Here is a 19,296-nt window from a genome sequence, read left to right on the forward strand (position 1 = left end):
TTTCTTATTCTTGGTATATAGACCCATTAACTAATCACATTATCACCTTGCTTTAATAAGGTGACCCAAGTTGACTTGCTGTGATTCTAAGTAAAGTGGGAATTGTCTTATTTGCAATCAATCTTCTGTTAATGATAATTCTTGTGGAATATTTGTAAATGTCTCAATATGTATTGCTCTGATTGGTATAAGATAAAGCTGAACAGCCAGAAGATAAGCAGGAGAGATAGGCAGGACTTCTGGTTGAAGGAGAGGTACTGAGGATGAATCTGAGTTCATGAGGGCAACACCAATAAGACACAAAGGGAGTCAGATACATAATGAAAGAAAGGTAAAAAGTCATGAGACAAAATATAGATTGGTAACAACAGGTTAATTTTTTTTGTTTTTACGAGACAGGGTTTCTCTGTATTGTTTTGGAGGCTGTCGGTCCAGCCCGGCCTCGAACTCACAGAGATCCGCCTGCCTCTGCCTCCCGAGTGCTGGGATTAAAGGTGTGCACCACCACCGCCCGGCTGCAACAGGCTAATTTAAGTTCTAAGAACTAGATAAGAACAATTCTTAGCTGTAGGCTGTGTTTTCATAATTAGTATTAATTCTGAGTTATTATTTGGGAACTGGCTGGCAGGAGAGAGAAGGATTCATTACCTATATTTTTGTGCTAGTGATATATTTCCTACATCTCTATATTAGTGATGTACTTGTATTTCAGGGAAAATGAAATGTCAAGAAAGTTGGTTTTTAGATAATAGCAGGTATAAAGAGTCTATTTTTATTTTTAATGAAGAATCCATTGCAGACAAACATGCATTCAAAGTTACAAATTAAAATTTCTTTAAACTAAGACAGAATAACAAATAACACATCACAATTAGTTTTGAGGGCTGGAAGATTAACAAATTGTTTTGTAGAGAAGTTGGCACTGTAAATGCCTGAGATTAGAGGGAACCTTGCGTGAATCCTTGGTCAGGCACTGGAATAAGTTAAACAAGGCAAAAAAACGAGTGTCTTCATCAGGTGACTGCAAGGATATCAGTCCATTCCAGGTGGGGTATGCATAACTTTCTGGGAATCCAGGTTGAATCTAATCACAAAAGACATTCATTTATCATTTACTATTGTTTGCTTCATGTTATTCATTATAAATGTGGAATGAACTCTTGGGATGAAGTTAGAATTGTGAAATCACAGACAATGGCATAAGTTTTAATGTTTGTGTTCCAGAGTAGTGTAAATGTATTAGCCATGAAAATTATACAAGAGAGACTCTTGAATACACTTCCTGTATATAGTAGGTACCAACTTAAGTATTTCTTACATACAAGGCAGGTAGAGGAGCAGGAAATTACTACTAGCCTGTGGATTTTGACTTTACCATTGGACAATGTCAGTTCTTTCATGAGGGAGTTCAAACATGTTCTCAGCAATGCCCCAAGAACTATGCTTCCCTGATCCTCAAGGGAACCACTGTGTTTCTGTGTTTTTCAACTAAATCTATTTTCCACATGGAAATCTCAGGCTTAGTCAGGACTGTACCTGGTGTTTTCAGGTGTAGATGGTCCGGGGATGGTTGTGATGAGGAGATCTTGTGATGTTAGGAGTCTTTCCTTTTGCCAAGGAAACATAGTTGCTCGAAGGACTATAAAGAGCACCTACTTTGAATTGAGATGCCTGATGTGTAAAAACTTAGTAAAGCCCCCTAGAGGAATAGTACCACCAGTGAAGCTTTAGTACAGAGGATATCTGTTACACTGGATCATTAAATTCTGTTATGTAAAATAAGGTATTTCTGCACTGCAGTGGTCACTTTTCTGATGAACAAGAAAAGCAAAGGAATATAAGAAGAGTGCATACCTTTCTGAGGATCCTCTTCAGAGCCTCTAGAAGTTCTTTGATTTTTGCTTCAATGTTTTTGGCTCTCGATATGATATCAGTGGGAACTTCTTCCATATAACTTAGCTCAGTTGCGATGTGATGCAGAGGGTCTTTCCAAGCTCCCAACAAACCGATCGTCTCTTTCAGAAGGAATATACCCTGAATACCCATAATTAAACAATTGTATAAAAATTGGTCAAGTATATCAGAGTTAGACTATATGGTATATGCTCAAATAACCTGGACTAAATATCCATTTATTATATTTATGTAGATGTCATTTGCCATGGGAATTTGAAATTTAATCATTTGTCTATAGTTTGAGGGAGTAACATTAAAAGTATCATATTTGATTAGCTACTTTTTCTTATGGTAAATATGTCTTATAATATTCCTGTATCCATCTGAATTTCTATCATCTGTCCTCCTTATCTAAGAAGTAATCTTTGAATTTTTTTACATTTATTTGTTTCTCCACAAGTAAACAAGTATCTCTGGAATCTGAGTAGGTGGTCATAGGACATGTTTCATATAAAATTGATACCAGCACTGCACTTCAGTGGCAAGTAGCCCAAATATTTTCTTATAGGAATGTTTTTATAATAAAATACCAGAATCTTCACTAATGTACTCATTTTTTCATTTACTTTAAGTCAGTGGAACAAAAATTCATCAATGATAAACAGGTCTTTATATGGATGCTTTTCTCATGCTGCATGAAACACAACCCTTCTCTCTCACTGAGAAATCTATGTGTGACCAAGTACTTGTGAAGATCAGTGGAACAGCACTGCCTTTAACAAGTAGACTGATGGAAAACACAAGAAAATTTGATTTCCCAGGTGTGCTCACTGCCAAGGTCATTTATGAAACTCATCTCTGAATAAACTGATGCTGTGTTTCTGTCTGATATTTATTCTCTTGGTAATTACAACAAATACTAGACTGGATTCCATGGATCTACTAGTGGTCAACATTTTGACATTATGATATGGCATCAACTACAGATGTGTTTTATTAAAGCAGAGAATCAGAAAGTTTTGATACATGAACCTTATCATCACAAATGAGTACATAGTTATATCCTGTGAACTGTAGTGTTTTGCAGGAAACTTTTTTTCAGCTGACTTTCATTTAAGACTTGGGCAAAGATGGATAATTTACTGAGGAATGGATGTTCAGGTTTGATGCAACCAGGAAGACCTTGAAAGTCAACAGGAGATTTCTTTTTCATTAGTAATATACAGCAGCAAACACAGTAGTATTTCATATGTATAATGAATGAAACTGCATTTGCATTTCCTATAAGTAATTATGAATATTTTTAAGCATGTGTGCAGTTTAGTTCAAAGTATCCTATAAAATAATAACTAGAATCCTACCCGTTAGGCATTGGTAAAATAGTTCACCTGCATGCATAGTTTATGGTTCTATAACAACATTATTTAACCCTCAGTTATAATTTATCAATTGTATAATGCGATTTTTCTTTGATTATTCCCTCCTCCTTCATTCTTCTGAATGTGTGATCGCCATAACTATTTTCTTACCCATAACCACCTTCATCTTAATCCTTCAGCTTAAAGCAGAAGATGTACTCACCTGGATCTGTTGGGCTCCATCCTTAGGCATTGAAACAGAAAAGACAGATGTGTGGCAGCCAGTAAGGTCTCTTTCGGGGAACCACCGGGTTGGTTTATATTGCACATCATGCAGCTAGAAAAAAATCCATTTTAATTTGGACATGAGTAACTTATTCCATAACCAGAATATTAATATATTTGTTATATGTTTATAAATATATAAATACACATACAGAGACACACAGAGACACATCTTTGTGTTTGTGTTGAGAGATATAGGGAAGGAGGCAGATCAAAGGTTGTCTTCAGATTTTGGTCCTTTCATTCTATCTTCTTTGAGATGTCATCTCTTTTTCTTTGCCATAGCATACAAGAATTAGCTGGATTGGCACTGCCAGGAATCAACCTGTTACAATTTCCTGTCACACTGTAGTAGCACTGGATTTACTGACACATGTTATAATTCATTGATTTTTGTCAGTTTTGGGGATCCTGAAGTCCTCAAACTGATATTTCCACTGACTTTTTCCACATTAATTCTGTAACCATTTCCCACCCATCCCATCCAGTACCAGCTAACCTCCCAAATAGTTCTGCCCTTTTCTACTTTATTTGAGATTTCAAGAAGCTCCTCTATGATTTCTCACTTTCTCAGTTAAGGATTATTTCTTTTGCTGATGGTAGATGTTATGTAATTCTGCTGCAACATGCTTTGTGGTAAATTACAGGGTTTTTGAAACTGCTGGCTTGAATGTTCATTTTGTAAAGGAGTCAAGTGTAAGTGAGGTACTTACAAAAATCCTTTGAGTTTCTGCAGTGAGCTCTGTGATATTATACGACAGTGTGATGGCATGATCAAGAAGGTCATTTAGAGACATCACTTCATGGTCAGGCAAAATGGCATGCATGGGAACAGAGGCTACCTTCTTCCATAGGAAGAGGTTCAACACCATCAGCATCAGGAGTGTCCCTGCTATATAGAAACAGAAGCTAGCATGATATTCATTCAACAGAGGTTACCATCATTAATATAATCTATGCAGGTGTCCTTGAATATGTGTAGTAGTAACTAAATATCTACTACTGAAATAGTCAATTAAACAATTAATTTATATAGCTGTATAAAAAAGTTAGCTATTTGCCAAGTTTTTGAATTGTTATCCAAATGAACCTAATGTGAGATTAAGATAAATAAACCAAACTGCAATATAGAAAAAAGGATTCACTGGGAAAAATTATAAACACTGGAGATAGTTCACAGGCATACAGAAGAGCTTACATCATCTACAAGATGAAGCTGCTACCCAGAATGTCAAAGATTCATTTTTTCATCCTGAGACTTCTGCTAATTTCAAATTGCCTGTGGTCTACTCAATCTAGAAATTGTTCTGTTCAATGTACCCTTTACACTCAGGTTTATATGGCCAATGCCTCCCCAATCCTTTCTTCCTACTTGAAGTTCTCCCAGTTCAATTTGAACTTCTCAAGAGTGTTCATTTTCTGTTTTTGTTTTGTTTTGTTTGTGGCTCCAAGGACTGGTTGCCCACATCACTTAATGTTTGTATACTTACCTGTCCAGAGTGACGGCAGCTGGAGAGACAATTGGCCTCTGGTTTTTCTTTCTCATCTTGCTTGAGGAAGTGTTTGACTTCTTTGGATGCAGAATCTACTTCCTTAGTCACTCTCACTACATTACCAGCAAAGTCAAACTCTTTTGTGATTTTTCCCTTTCTATTTCCTTGGGTTTCTTTAGATTATCTGCTCTGGTCACCAGTTGACTTCAACTGGTCTCTAGTTTCCTATGCTGTCTTATCTTGTGAACTAGAGTGTGTTTTTTCTCTTGGTTCCACTACACAAAAAGACTACTTTGTTTTCTGTTCTAGTCTGAAATTCTCTGAGCCTATGTTTTTCTCCTTTTGGTTTTTTTAGCCAACTTTTCACCATCCTCTTCATCTTTCCTGTCTATTGCATTGCATCATCTTCACTGTACTCTCCACTCATTGGTACAGTTTCCTAAACCTCTTCTGACATGGAGAAGTATTCAAAGTTGAATTCCTAAATGAATTTGAGACTTGTTTCCTGAAACCCCAGAGAACCACAACCTTTACCTACAAATAGTTACGTCTACAAAGAGAACATAAAGCTGCAGAACCAGCAATTAAAGTGGCCCTCTTAGTGAGCCTTTTAAAATCATTCACCACTGGCAGATTAATGTTGTGAATTTATCATGATTTTCAGTATTATGATTCCCCAAGACTTTGTCTCTAACTCATCATGTAGTGTTTGCATTTTGGAAGGGACAGCACACTTAATAAATATGTTTGTTGTATCTTCGTGCCTGATAAGCGTAAACACATGATTGTCTGGTGTCTAATAACAAGAGCAAAGAGAATCCAGTCATGAAAGGGTACTGTATGTTTGATTTGCTAACTCACAATAAAGCCATGCAGTGCTATTTTACCAAACTGGCAGATAGTGCTTTCTATGTAGTTGAAGTTTACAATAACCTGTGAGTACAGTTGACTTATTAAATATTACCAAGCAGTACTGATGAAAGGGAATCTTACAAGATCATATGATTTTTGCTAAGTCCTATTAATAAATGCTGATGGCAGAATACCAGTACTGTGTACTCTTTACTACACATGGATGGGTCTGACATACCTGGGAGATCTTGAGTGTCTGTGTAGCAGAGAACCTCATTCATGGTTTTGAGATTCAGTTCCATAGATGTTGTTGCTTCTAAAGCCTCAACTTTACCCATCAGCATGGAAGCCCTAGTAATTATCATTCTACACTACATTTTTTTGCTATATACAATGTCATCTTCACACTTTTGACACTGATTACAGTGGAAATCCTCCCTAATTTCATAATTACACAGACAGACAGATCTCCAGTCCACAGTTTACCTCTCAACACAAAAGAAGCAGGGTATAGAAAACAAGTTAAAATTAGTTTGTAAATTTTTTGATAGTTTCCTAAATAATTTCTGAAGTAAAAAAATGTGATTTTTCAGAAATCTAAATTCCACACCATCTTTCATGATTCACTAAATGTGAGTCCATTTACCAAGGCAATGTTAAAGATTTCTGTTTGAAGAACACTTAAATCCAAACACTCATCAGTGAATAGATCTAAAAATTCTTTAGTATACAGTATAATGAAAATCCATTTTGTCTGCATACTAAAGTCATTAATACATAAGTCATACACTGTATTTCCCATAAAGATGATGATTCTATATTTTCTGCACATAAAAATTCGTATCTACATATACACAGTAATATCCCTTCTTTTATGTGCTTATGTGTCTATGTGATATTTTTATTTTTTGAAATTAAATATCTAATTGACTTGAAATTTTCTAAATATACTTGGATGGCAGGTTTGCCAAAATTAATGGGTGAGCTGTCTTTTTAGAATCAGAATTTAAATTATAAACTTCAACTTCATCATGTGCCTTTCCCCATCCTCTTGCTTCTTTTAGTCCAAGATGCTGAATCATCTTAGCTATATCTCCTATCAAGGAGAAAGAGAGAATTCCCATGTCTAAAAACTGTTCTTAGTGGTCTACTTTGCCCTTAAACATGTTACTTCTAAATTGCAATTTTTTCCTAATCCTTGTTATGATACTTTTTAACTAAATATATCTATTAACATCAGGTACTCAAGATAGGATTTTCAGGAAATTGTACCATCTAATAACCTTGAAGAATTGATGGATTTAGCAGATTTGCTGATAAAAAGCATTAGTGAGAGTTTACTTACAGAAGCAAGGTTGACTCAAAGACAATCGCATCTCAGAAAACTTCTACGATGGTAGATGGCACACTGGAAAATGCTGCTGTACTGAAGTCCTGGTCTCAGTTTACTTACTGCTTTCTATATACTCTGTCAGATTGCCCCAAGGCCACTCACTGCTAGAGCAAGAGGGAAATAAGTTTTAAAACCCTAGGTAGGGTTGAATGTATTGTCCTGCTTCAGGGAATGTTAACAATGTTACCACAATTATCACAGACCTGCTATTAAAAATGGGGACTAAACAGAATTTTCAGCTTAAGAACTTCAAATGACTGATACATTTAAGGAATTGCTCAACATCTTTGGTCATCAGGGAAATGTAAGTCAAAGTGACTCTGAGATACTATCTTACACGTTTGAGAATGGATGAGATCAAAAATACTGATTACAGCTTATGTTGGAGAGGATGTGGAGTAAGAGGAACACTCCTACACTGCTAGGAGGAGTGCAAATTTGTTCAGCAACTTTGGAAATCAATTTGGCAGTTTCTCGGAATACTGGGAATTGATCTACCTCAAGATCCACTGATATCATTGTTGGGCATATACCCAAAGTTTGCTCAATAATTCTACAAGAACACTTGGTCAACAATGTTCAGAACAGCATTATTCATAATAGCCAAACCCTGGAAACAACCTAGAAGACTCTCAACTGAAAAATGGATAAAGAAAATGTGGTACATTTACACAATGGAGTTTTTATTCAGTGGTTTAAAAAGAGTAATGACATTGTGAAATGTGCAGCCAAATGGATGGGACTAGAGAAAAATCATCCTGAATGAAGTAACATAGACCCAGAAAGGCAAACATAGTATGTAATCACTCATAAGTGGATATTAGGCACAAAGCAATGGATAACCAGACTACAATCCACAGTCCTAGAGAAGCCAGGTAACAAAGGAGAACCCTTAGAAGAACAGTGATTGCTGGGGAAGGGGAAGTAATGAGATCTCCAGGGAGATAGGGGAGGCTGAGTTGGGGGAGGGATGTAGTGGGAAAGCAATGAAATAGATATCTTGAGAGAATGGGCCATTGTGGGGTTAGAGAGAAACCCAGAGCCATGGTAACTCCCAGAAAACCACAAGAATGACCCCAAATAGTGGAAAGTGTGTGAACTGGCCTTTTGTAATCAGATTGGTTACCACACTAATGGTCATCATAGAACCTTCACCCAGTAACTAATGGAAGCAGATTCAGAGATCCACTGGGCCAAGCCCTAGGAGTCCAGGAGAAGAGATGGAGGAGAGACTATATGAGTGGGGAGGGGTGGCAAGTGGAAAAGGTCAAGATCATGATGGATGAAACCATAGCAATACCTGACCAGAGGATGTGGAGTTCATGAAGTCTGGAACAACAGTTTGTGAGGGTGCATTGACTGACTTAGGCATTCTGCATGTGGGTGACACTTGTGTAGTTTGGTTTGCTTGTGGGGCCCCTAGCATGTCCCTCACACATGAGTTGACTTTTTGGAACCTATTCCTTATTGTGGGATGCCTCACTCAGTCTTGATGTAGGATAGAAGAGCTTGGTCCTGCCTCAGCTTCACATGTCATGCTTTGTAGCCATGCATGAGAGGACTTACATTTTCTGAGTAGTGGATGGCTGGGTATAAAGAAGATTGGGGGAGGGAACCAGAGAAAAGGATCAAGTGAAAACTGTGGTTAGTATGTAAAATAAAACAAATTTAATAACAAAAATACACAAAATAATGAAATGGTATGCTACAATATAAGTTACATAATGGCAATTATTGGTAGCAGTTAGTGAACAAAACTAGATTTAATTTTCTGAAATATAGTAATAAATTTATATAACTACAATCAAGAGGTAGTGAATTTTCAGGAGTTTACTACAGAATTATTCATCAACCATATCAGTTCAACTGAAAATAGTTTGAGTAACTGGAAAACTCATTTTCAGATCAACCTGAAGTGAAACTTGCATCTAAAGGTGAGTTTCTGCAAGGAAACATTGTTGGAAATCATGTGGGAGGGACATAAATCCTGATGGACAGGACAAAAACTGGAATTGTAATCCAAAACAGCACATCGTAGCATGAATTAACACAAGAATGAGTGTTTTCCTAGATGTCTGTCTGCCTTTGACACGAATCTCCTTCCCCAGGACCTGCTCTCCCTCAGCCTCTTCGGCCTCTGGTAATTTTTCCTTTTTATAGCGCAGGTCACCTGCTCATTGGCTTCACAGTGTTCATGAGCTCTGTTTGTGTCATGTACCTTTTCCAGATAGAATATATGTTTAAAGAGTTCAGTTGTGTTTGTCTTTTTTTTTTTGTATTAAAACACAAAATAAGGCTGGGCGGTGGTGGCGCACGCCTTTAATCCCAGCACTAGCGAGGCAGAGGCAGGCAGATCTCTGTGAGTTCGAGGCCGGGCTGGACAGATAGCCTCCAAAACAATACAGAGAAACCCTGTCTGGTAAAAACCAAAAAAAAAAAATACACAAATCAAGACACAAATTTACCTTTGGCTAACAAATTTTGAAAAAGACAAACTTTAGAGATTGGCAGGATTATAAGTACCATCTATATTTCCTTCTGACACATAGTTTAGTGACAGAAAAGTTTCTGTAACAAATTACAGACATATGTCAGATTGAACATGATGTGAAATTTAAAGAAAATATACAACATAACCACAAACATTGAAAATCTGTTAATGTTTTAATGAGTAACATTTCTTTTTATTTATTTATTTTTTATTTTATTTTCCAGTTTAAATTTAGATAAGAAACAAGGTTGCTTCACATGCCAGTTCCAGGTCCCTCTCCCTTTCCCTCCCCTCCTCCCGTGCCCTCCCCCAACCCCCCCCCCATTATCCCCTCATTTCCCCAGGGAGGGTCAGGCCCTCCATTGGGTTGTCCATAGTCTGTCATTTCATATGAGGCAGGGCTTAGATCCTTCCCCAAGATTTCAGGGTGAGAGTGCACCTCACATTGTTGGATGGGAGTCCAAAGTCCTTGTGTATACTTGGGATGGGTACTGATCTGCTGCCCAAGGCTCAATAGATTACCTAGGCCTCCTCACTGACACCCACATTCAGGGGGTCTTGATCAGTCCCATGCTGGATTCCCAGGCTGATGCCTGGGATTCAAGAGTTAACCTTTGTCTGGTCAGCTGTTTCTGGGGGTTAAACCAGCCCAGTCTTAATCCCTTTGACCATCAGTCCTCCCTCTCTGTTACTGGCTTTCTTGAGTTCAGCTCAGTACTTAACCGAGGGAGTCTGCCTCTTCTTTGATCAGCCACTAAATGAAGTTTCTTTTTCCCAGACTCTCTGGCCATAGGATTGTAGGCTGGCACTCCCCAGATCTATGTCTAAAATCCATATGTGAGAGAGTACATGTCATGTTTCTCTTTTTGTGACTGTGTTACCTCACTCAGGATGGTTTCTTCTAGTGTCATCCATTTGCCTGTGAATCTCATGATTCCATTGTTTTTCTCTGCTGAATAGTACTCCATTGTGTAAATATACCACATTTTCTCTATCCACTCTTCGGTTGAGGGACATCTAGGTTGCTTCCAAGTTCTGGCTATTACAAATAAAGCTGCTATGAACATAGTGGAACAGACATCTTTGTTGTATGAATGGGCATCTTTTGGATATATGCCTAAGAGTGGAGTTGCTGGGTCTTGTGGTAGGTTTATTCCCATTTTTCTGAGGAATCTCCATACTGATTTCCAAAGTGGCTGAACCAGTTGGCACTCCCACCAGGAATGTATATGTTGCCTAGTATGTGGTTGATTTTTGAGAAGGTTCCATGTGGTGGTGAGAAGGTATATTCTTTTTTATGTGGATGAAATGTTGTATAGATATCTGTTAATCCCAGTTGGGTCATTACTTCTATTAGACCCTTTGCTTCTTTGTTGAGTTTCTGTCTGGTATTCCTGTCTAGTGGTGAGAGTGGTGTGTTGAAATCTCCAACTATAACTGTGTGGGGCTTTATATGTGATTTGAGTTCTAATAATGTTTCTTTTACGAATGTGGATGCCTTTTTATTTGGGGCATAGATGTTCAGGATAGACGCTTCATCTTGGTGAGTTTCACCTGTGATGAGTATGTAATGACCTCCTTCATCTCTTTTGATTGATTTTATTTTAAAGTCTAGTTTGTTAGATATTAGGATTGCTACCCCTGCTTGTTTGTCTTTTTGATCATCAGTTTGGACCCAAAGACTGCAGAAGTGCCTGAGTAAGTGGACAAGGACAGACGTGTTAGTTAGGTGGTCAATATCCTGCTACTTGAGCTAATTGATATATTAAGTTTAGGGACTCCATACGTTATTGGTGAATGTTGGTCCATTTAATCTTACAAGGTTAAGATATTTGTCTTTTCACTTTCTCAGCATAATCATGAGCTATATTTGAAAACAATTTTCAGGTGTATCATGCTAACCTGGTTGAATATTTATAAGTCGGTACTGAAAATTTGGTGTAATCAGACCTTGCAACTTTTATCCACTCTTCGGTTGAGGGACATCTAGGTTGCTTCCAAGTTCTGGCTATTACAAATAATGCAGCTATGAACATAGTGGAATAGACATCCTTGTTGTATGAATGGGCATCTTTTGGATATATGCCTAAGAGTGGAGTAGCTGGGTCTTGTGGTAGGTATATTCCCATTTTTCTGAGGAATCTCCATACTGATTTCCAAAGTGGCTGAACCAGTTGGCACTCCAACCAGGAATGGAGGAGTGTTCCCCTTTCACCACATCCTCTCCAGCATAAATTGTCATTGGTGTTTTTGATTTTAGCCATTCTGACAGGAGTGAAATGTTATCTCAGAGTTGTTTTGATTTGCATTTCCCAGATGGCTAAGGATGTTGAGCACTTTCTCAAGTGCCTCTCGGCCGTTTTAGACTCTTCTATTGAAAATTCTCTAATTACTTCTGCAGCTCACTTTTTAATTGGATTCTTTGGTGTTTTGGAGACTTGCTTCTTGAATTCTTTGTAAATTTTGGAAATCAACCCTCTGTCAGATGTGGGATTAGTCAATATTTTTTCCCATTCTGTGGGCTGCCTTTTTGTCTTGCTGACTCTGTCCTTTGCCTTAGAGAAGCTTCTCAGTTTCAGGAGGTCCCATTTATTAATTGTTGATCTCACTGTCTGTGCTAGTGGTGCTATATTCAGGAAGCTGTCACCTGTACCAATTCGTTCAAGGGTACCACCCACTTTCTCTTCTAAGAGGTTCAGTGTGGCTGTATTTATGTTGAGGTCTTTGATCCATTTGAACTTAAGTTTTGTGCATGGCGACAAGAATGGATCAATCCGCATTCTTCTACATGCCAGCCTCCAGTTATGCCAGCACCATTTGTTGATGATGCTTTCTTTATTCCATTGTATATTTTTAGCTTCTTTGCCAAAGATCAGATGTTCCTACATGTGTGGCTTAATATCCGGGTTTTCAATTCGATTCCATTGGTCTAACTGTCTATTTTTGTGCCAATACCAAGCTGTTTTCAAGACTATAGCTCTATAATAGAGCTTGAGGTCAGGGATGGTGATGCCTCTGGACATTGCCTTGTTGAACAGTGTTGCTTTGGCTATCCTGGGTCTTTTGTTTTTCCATACAAAATTGATTATTGTTCTTTCAAGGTCTGTGAAGAATTGTTCTGGGATTTTCATGGGGATTGCATTGAATCTGTAGATTGCTTTTGGCAGGATTGCCAGTTTTACTACATTGATCCCACCTATCCAAGAGTATGGGAGATCTTTCCATTTTCTGAGGGCTTCTTTAATTTCTTTCTTTAAAGATTCAAAGTTATTGCGATACCTGTCTTTCACTTGTTTGGTTAGCATTGCCCCAAGATATTTTATGTTGTTTGTGGCAATTGTAAAGGTTGATGTTTCTCAGATTTCTTTTTCAGCCCTTTTATCATCTGTATAAAGTAGGGCTACTGATTTTCTTGAGTTGAACTTGTAGCCTGCCACTTTGCTGAAGGTGTTAATCAGATGTAAGAGTTCTCTGGTAGAGTTCTTTGGGTCATTGATGCAAACTATCATATCATCTGCAAACAGTGAAAGTTTGACCTCTTCCTTCCCAATTTGTATCCCCTTGTACCCCCTTGGTTGTCGTATGCTAATGGCTAGAACTTCAAGTACCATGTTGAAAAGGTATGGAGAGAGTGGACAGCCTTGTTTTATTCATGATTTTAGAGGAATTGCCTTGAGTTTCTGTCCATTTAGTTTGATGTTGGCTGTTGGTTTACTGTATATAGCTTTTATTATGTTTAAGTATGTCCCTGTAATCCCAGATCTCTCCAAGATCTTTATCATGAAGGGGTGTTGGATTTTGTCAAAGGCTTTTTCAGCATCTAGTGAGATGATCATGTGATTTTTGTTTTTCAGCTGGTTTATATGGTGGATTATGTTGATGGGTTTTTGTATGTTGAACCATCCCTGCATCCCTGGGATGAAACCTAATTGATCGTGGTGAATGATTGTTTTGATGTGTTCTTGGATCTGATTTGCCTTTATTTTATTGAGTATTTTTGCATCAATGTTCATGAGGGATATTGGTCTGAAGTTCTCTTTCTTAGTTGTGTCTTTCTGTGGCTTGGGGATCAAGGTTATTGAAGCCTCATAGAAAGAGTTTGGCAAAGACCCTTCTGCTTCTATTGTGTGGAATATTTTGAGAAAAATTGGTATAAGCTGTTCTTTGAATTTCTGGTACTAAGGCCATCTGGACTTGTTTTGTTTGGGAGACTTTTGATGACTTCGTCTATTTCCATAGGGGTTATAGGTCTATTTAAATAGCTTATCTGTTCTTGATTTAATTTTGGCAAGTGACAGCTATCCAGGAAGTTGTCCATTTCCTTTAAATTTTCGAATTTTGTGGAGTACAGGTTTTCAAAGTATGACCTGATGATTCTCTGGATTTCCTCAGAGTCTGTTGTTATGTCCCCCTTTTCATTTCTGATTTTGTTAATTTGCATGTTCACTCTCTGCTGTTTGGTAAGTTTGGACAAAGGTTTGTCTATCTTGTTGATGTTCTCAAAGAACCAACTCTTCATTGCATTGATTCTTTGTATTGTTTTCCTAGTTTCTACTTTATTGATTTCAGTCCTCCATTTGATTGTTTCCTGGCATTTACTCCTCCTGGGTGAGTTTGCTTCTTTGTGTTCTAGAACTTTCAGCTGTGCTATTAATTCTCTAGTATAACTATTCTCCAGTTTCTTCATGTGGGCACTTAGTGCTATGAACTTCCCCCGTAGCACTGCTTTCAAAGTGTCCAATTGGTTTGGGTATGTTGTGTCTTCATTCTCATTGAGTTCGAGGAAGTCTTTAATTTCTTTTTTTATTTCTTCTTTGACCCAGGAATGGTGCAGTTGTGCACTATTCAATTTCCATGAATCTATATGTTTTCTGCAATTTGTGTTGTTGTTGAATTGTAATTGTAAAGCATGGTGGTCTGATAAGATGCATGGAGTTATTCCAATTTTTTTGAAGCTGCTGAGGTTGGATATGTAGCCAAGTATGTGGTCGATTTTTGAGAAGGTTCCATGTGGTGGTGAGAAGAAGGTATATTCTGGTTTATGTGGATGAAATGTTCTATAGATGTCTGTTAATCCCAGTTGGGATTACTTCTATTAGACCCTTTGCTTCTTTGTTGACTTTCTGTCTGGAATTCCTGTCTAGTGGTGAGAGTGGTTTGTTGAAATCTCCCACTATAACTGTGTGGAGCTTTATATGTGATTTGAGTTCTAATAATTTTTCTTTTACGAATGTGGATGCCTTTGTATTTGGGGCATAGATGTTCAGGATAGACACTAAATCTTGGTGGATTTCACCTTTAATGAGTATGTAAAGACCTCCTTGATCTCTTTTGATTGATTTTATTTTAAAGTCTAGTTTGTTAGATATTAGGATTGCTACCCCTGCTTTTTTCTTGTGTCCATTTGATTGAAAATTTTTTCCTAACCTTTAACTCTCAGGTAATGTCTGTCTTTGAGGGTGAGGTGTGTTTCTTCTATGCAGCAGAAGGAAGTGTTCTGTCTTTGAATCCATTCTGCTAGCCTGTGTGATTTTATGGGTGAGTTAAGGCCATTAATGTTGAGGGATATTAATGAACATTGATTGCTCATCCGTCTTCGATTTGCAATGGTTGTTGTTAGTGGAAATATGTGTGAAATTTCACCCCTTTGTTATTTTGGCTGTTGGTAGAGAGGGATTCTCTAATGCCTATGTTTTTCTGGTTGTAGTTAGCTTCCTTGGGTTGGAGTTTTCCTTCCAAAACTTTCTGTAGGGTTGGGTTAGTGGATACGCACTGCTTGAATCTAGTTTTGTCATGGAATATCTTGTTTCTCCATCTATAGTGATTGAGAGCTTTGCCGGGTATAGTAGTCTGGGCTGGCATCCATGGTCTCTTAGTTTTGGTAGAATACCTATCCAGGACCGTCTGACTTTCATAGTTTCCATGGAGAAGTCAGGTTTAATTCTGATAGGTCTGCCTTTATATTTTACTTGGCCTTTTTTACTTAGCTGCTCTTAATATTCTTTCTTTATTCTGTATATTTGGGGTTTTCAACCCTTGCAGTGTTTGCATTGCTTCTTGCAATTTTTGGTTTATCTTTTCATCCATTGTTGCCTTTTATGAATTTTTTAGGTTGTTCTTTCTTCCATTTCTTTCATTTTTTGCTTTGTTTTTTCTTCCATTTCTCTGAGGGATTTTCCTATATCCTCTTTTAGGGCCTCTATCATTTTCATGAAAGTGGTTTTAGGGTCATTCTCTTCTGCTTTGTTCCCATTGGAATGTTGAAGTCTTGCTGGTGTGGATTTTCTAGAATCTGGTGGTGTCATATTTGTTTTTCTGTTGCTGAGTGTGTTTTTGTATTGTCTCTTTCCCATCCCTTCTTCTGGTGGGTGCAGAAAGAGCCCCTTAGTGGTATGGTGGTTAGGGGACCAGAGTTCCCTTTTGGTGTGTGCTAGCAAGTCCAATAATCTGGTGGTTCTTCTATTCCTTGTACTTGTTCTGGTCCCGTGGTTGGAGAAGAAGAACAGGAATGTGGGGTGCTTAGCCTCCAACCTGGTCCCCTTGACCCTTTGCTGGATCCTGTTGTACCTGATCCTGTGGCCTGAACAGCTGCTCCCCTGGTCTCCCTGGCTCCTCTGGTTTCCTGGTCTCGTTGGTGGGAGAGAAGTCCTGGAGTCTGGGGCGTTTGGCTCCAGCCAGGATTGGAAGCTCTGTGCAGTTCCCAGGTGATCCCCAGGCACTGGAACACAGGCCCAGAACAAGTACCTGATGCTGCCGGTGAAACAGCTGCTTCCGTGGTCTCCCTGGCTCCTCTCTAGGCATTATTTTTATCTCTTCTAGCATTCATGTGCAATGTGAGCCAAAGTTTGGGCATGACTACTAGATTCTGCATAGGAAATACTTAAATGTGATGAAAAGCTGAGTAAATGGTGATAGAGAAATATTTTGCTGGGAACAGGATTAAGAGTGCAGACTATACAGCCATTCTTACTGGTCATGCATGTGAAATAGATTTTATATAATCTCTGTGCTTCAGACACTGCAGCAAGTGAATCTTGTGTAGTATCTTCTAACAGTATTTATAACAGTAATGCCAATAGACTGTTATGTTTCCAAAACTGAGGTTTATGTTTACAGATATTATCTCTTCATCTTTCTTCTTTCATTTTTCTGCATGTCATAATACTTATCATTAATGTACTAATTAATGATGAACTAAAAAACATGTAGGAACAATTATACATGAAGTTTCTATGTTTAGTCTTTGACATTTAGGCTAAATCATGCTAAGTTTGGTTAAAGGAAGCAGAGATGGAATGATGTATATACCTTTTTAAAACTAATTTTTATTTAAATTAAAAACAAAAGAGCACAGACAACAGGAAAGGACAAGATAAATAAAGAAAACAACAATAAAACTTGAACTTATCAAACACTCCCTGAATAGTATAAAGAGTGGCATACAGACCAGAGACCCAGAGAGGATGGTCTGCCTCTGAGAGTAGGGAAGAGGAAAGGACTTTTGCCTTTATTGAATAGTTATGGCCTGAGAGAAATGGTCATAATGTCATTCAGAGTGGCTTAATCTCTACTAAAAACTTCAGAGTCATTAGATATTCAAACGTGAAAGACAAAGTCAAGACAGAAAAAGACTGAGGGGAGTTAATTAGAAATATGTTCAAATGACAGTCTGAACTGTGTGTTAGAGAGACGTGAAGCAGCAGAACTAAGGACCATAAACATACAATTGATTTGAAAGACTGATGAAAGATGGGATTTAAACTTTAGAATCTGATCTTCTTTGATAAACAATTAGAGAAGCAAACAAACAGTGTTCTTCATCATACCATAACAAAACCCAAGCACAGAATATCATTCACATTGGGAAGAGTGCAACCTAATTACCTAGTATGTGGAAATATGAAGAATTCAGGCAATATTGAAGAAAATTCAATTAAGCTTGGTATGACCGAGGTGTCAGCATGAACATACAAGACATTTATGATCAATTCATATGAAGAGAAAATGCTCAAGGAATCATAAAAAAGAAACAGGAATCTCAGCAAAAAATACATAATACTACAAGCAAAATTTCTGGAAAAGTGTAGTATCTATTTTTACTAATCATAGGTGGTTAGCAAAAAATGGAAATATGAAATACAGAGTCAGTGATTTTGAAGATACAAAAATCAAAATTATTATTGAGGAATAAAGAAAGACCTTGAAGTAAACTCAAATAGTAAGCAAAAGTAAGGAAGTTGCTGATTATAATAAATATATAAATGCAAGTATGTTAACGAAACAAAAGCAAGTGAAGTCAAAGAAGATCATGTATATGAAAGAGGGTGGCACCAATAACCAACAACAGAAACCCTGAAAACATCAAGAAAAAATTAACACATTTTAATCAGGGCAATCAAACTTAGTTTAACACTTGAGATTAATCTATAGTTACAGAGAAAAGAGGAGAAAGGGGAAATAGCAAACTCATGAATTTCCAAGAAACTGAAATATGCAATTTTTATACCAGAAAAACTATTCTTCATAAATAAAAGCAAAACTGGGCATGGTGGTATACACTGCATTTCTATCACTTAGATGTTTGTAAAAAGAAGAGCAGGACATCAAAATGAAAATGAATTTATGTAGAGAAAGTCCATCTCGAATGAAAAGACAGAAAAAGAATAAAAGAAAATAAAGAAAGAAAGAAGGAAGTTAGGAAAGATGCAAAGAAGGATGGAATAAAGATACAAAGGAAGGAAGGAGGGAAGAAGGAAAGGAATGAAGGAAAAATACAAACTGAAAACATGTTAGAATTAAAAACAAGAATATTTTCATTAATCATATGGAATGTGTAATGATGAAAAAGGTAACATGGATCATGCTAAAGGGAATATTTATGAAAAATGAAATCACAAATAAATTTGGATCCCTAAGAAGAAAAGGAAAGTATCAGAAAAAAGATACTATTTTCCTTTTAACATTTTTAAAAAGAAAGTAGCCATAGCTGTTTAAAAGCTAAGGCAACATTTTGCTGTGATTCGCAACATTTCTCTCCATATAAAGCATGAGAGTAACAGGACAAACAGCAAAGGAAGTCAGTAGATAGTTATGGTTCCAAAGTTTCAGTATTTTAGATAGAATATAACAATATTAATGTCACTATGCTGAAAGGAATTGAGTATGTGTTTCAAACTGTTCTGCAACTACTAAAATCACAAAGGCTCAAACTGATATAATAAACATTTCAAAACAGTGGTCAATGTTTCAATCAAACCAAAGAAAACAAATACATTGAATTCCCATGGAATAAGCATCCACAGTGCAGTCTTAACCAAATCAACCTGAAGCTGTTCCAACATAAGCAGCATGCATGTCAACACATGACAGAAACTCTAATAGTTTCATGGTGACTGTGAAGAACAGACTTAGTTTCATTCTGTTTATAAAAATTTATTGTGTCACTCTTTTACATAAAAACAAAATAATTTATCAACATACTTTTTTACATTCACATTGTTACAAAATGCTGTCTAGAACATTGGATAA

General features: G+C 37.2%; 1 protein-coding gene across 1 annotated transcript; it reads right to left on the reverse strand.

Moving 5' to 3' along the window:
• Positions 1–892: 892 nt before the first annotated feature.
• On the reverse strand, positions 893–7,260 carry LOC101824659 (prolactin-6A1-like). Its single transcript, XM_005066281.3, has 5 exons — positions 7,230–7,260; positions 4,253–4,431; positions 3,478–3,591; positions 1,855–2,034; positions 893–1,084 (listed from the first exon to the last, which is right to left on the reverse strand). The coding sequence occupies exons 1-5, from the start codon at positions 7,258–7,260 to the stop codon at positions 893–895; spliced, it is 696 nt and encodes a 231-aa protein (XP_005066338.1).
• Between the last annotated feature and the right edge of the window lie 12,036 nt (positions 7,261–19,296).

Source organism: Mesocricetus auratus, unplaced genomic scaffold (genome assembly GCF_017639785.1).
Source record: "Mesocricetus auratus isolate SY011 unplaced genomic scaffold, BCM_Maur_2.0 Super-Scaffold_100013, whole genome shotgun sequence".
Classification (NCBI taxonomy): Eukaryota; Metazoa; Chordata; class Mammalia; order Rodentia; family Cricetidae; genus Mesocricetus; species Mesocricetus auratus.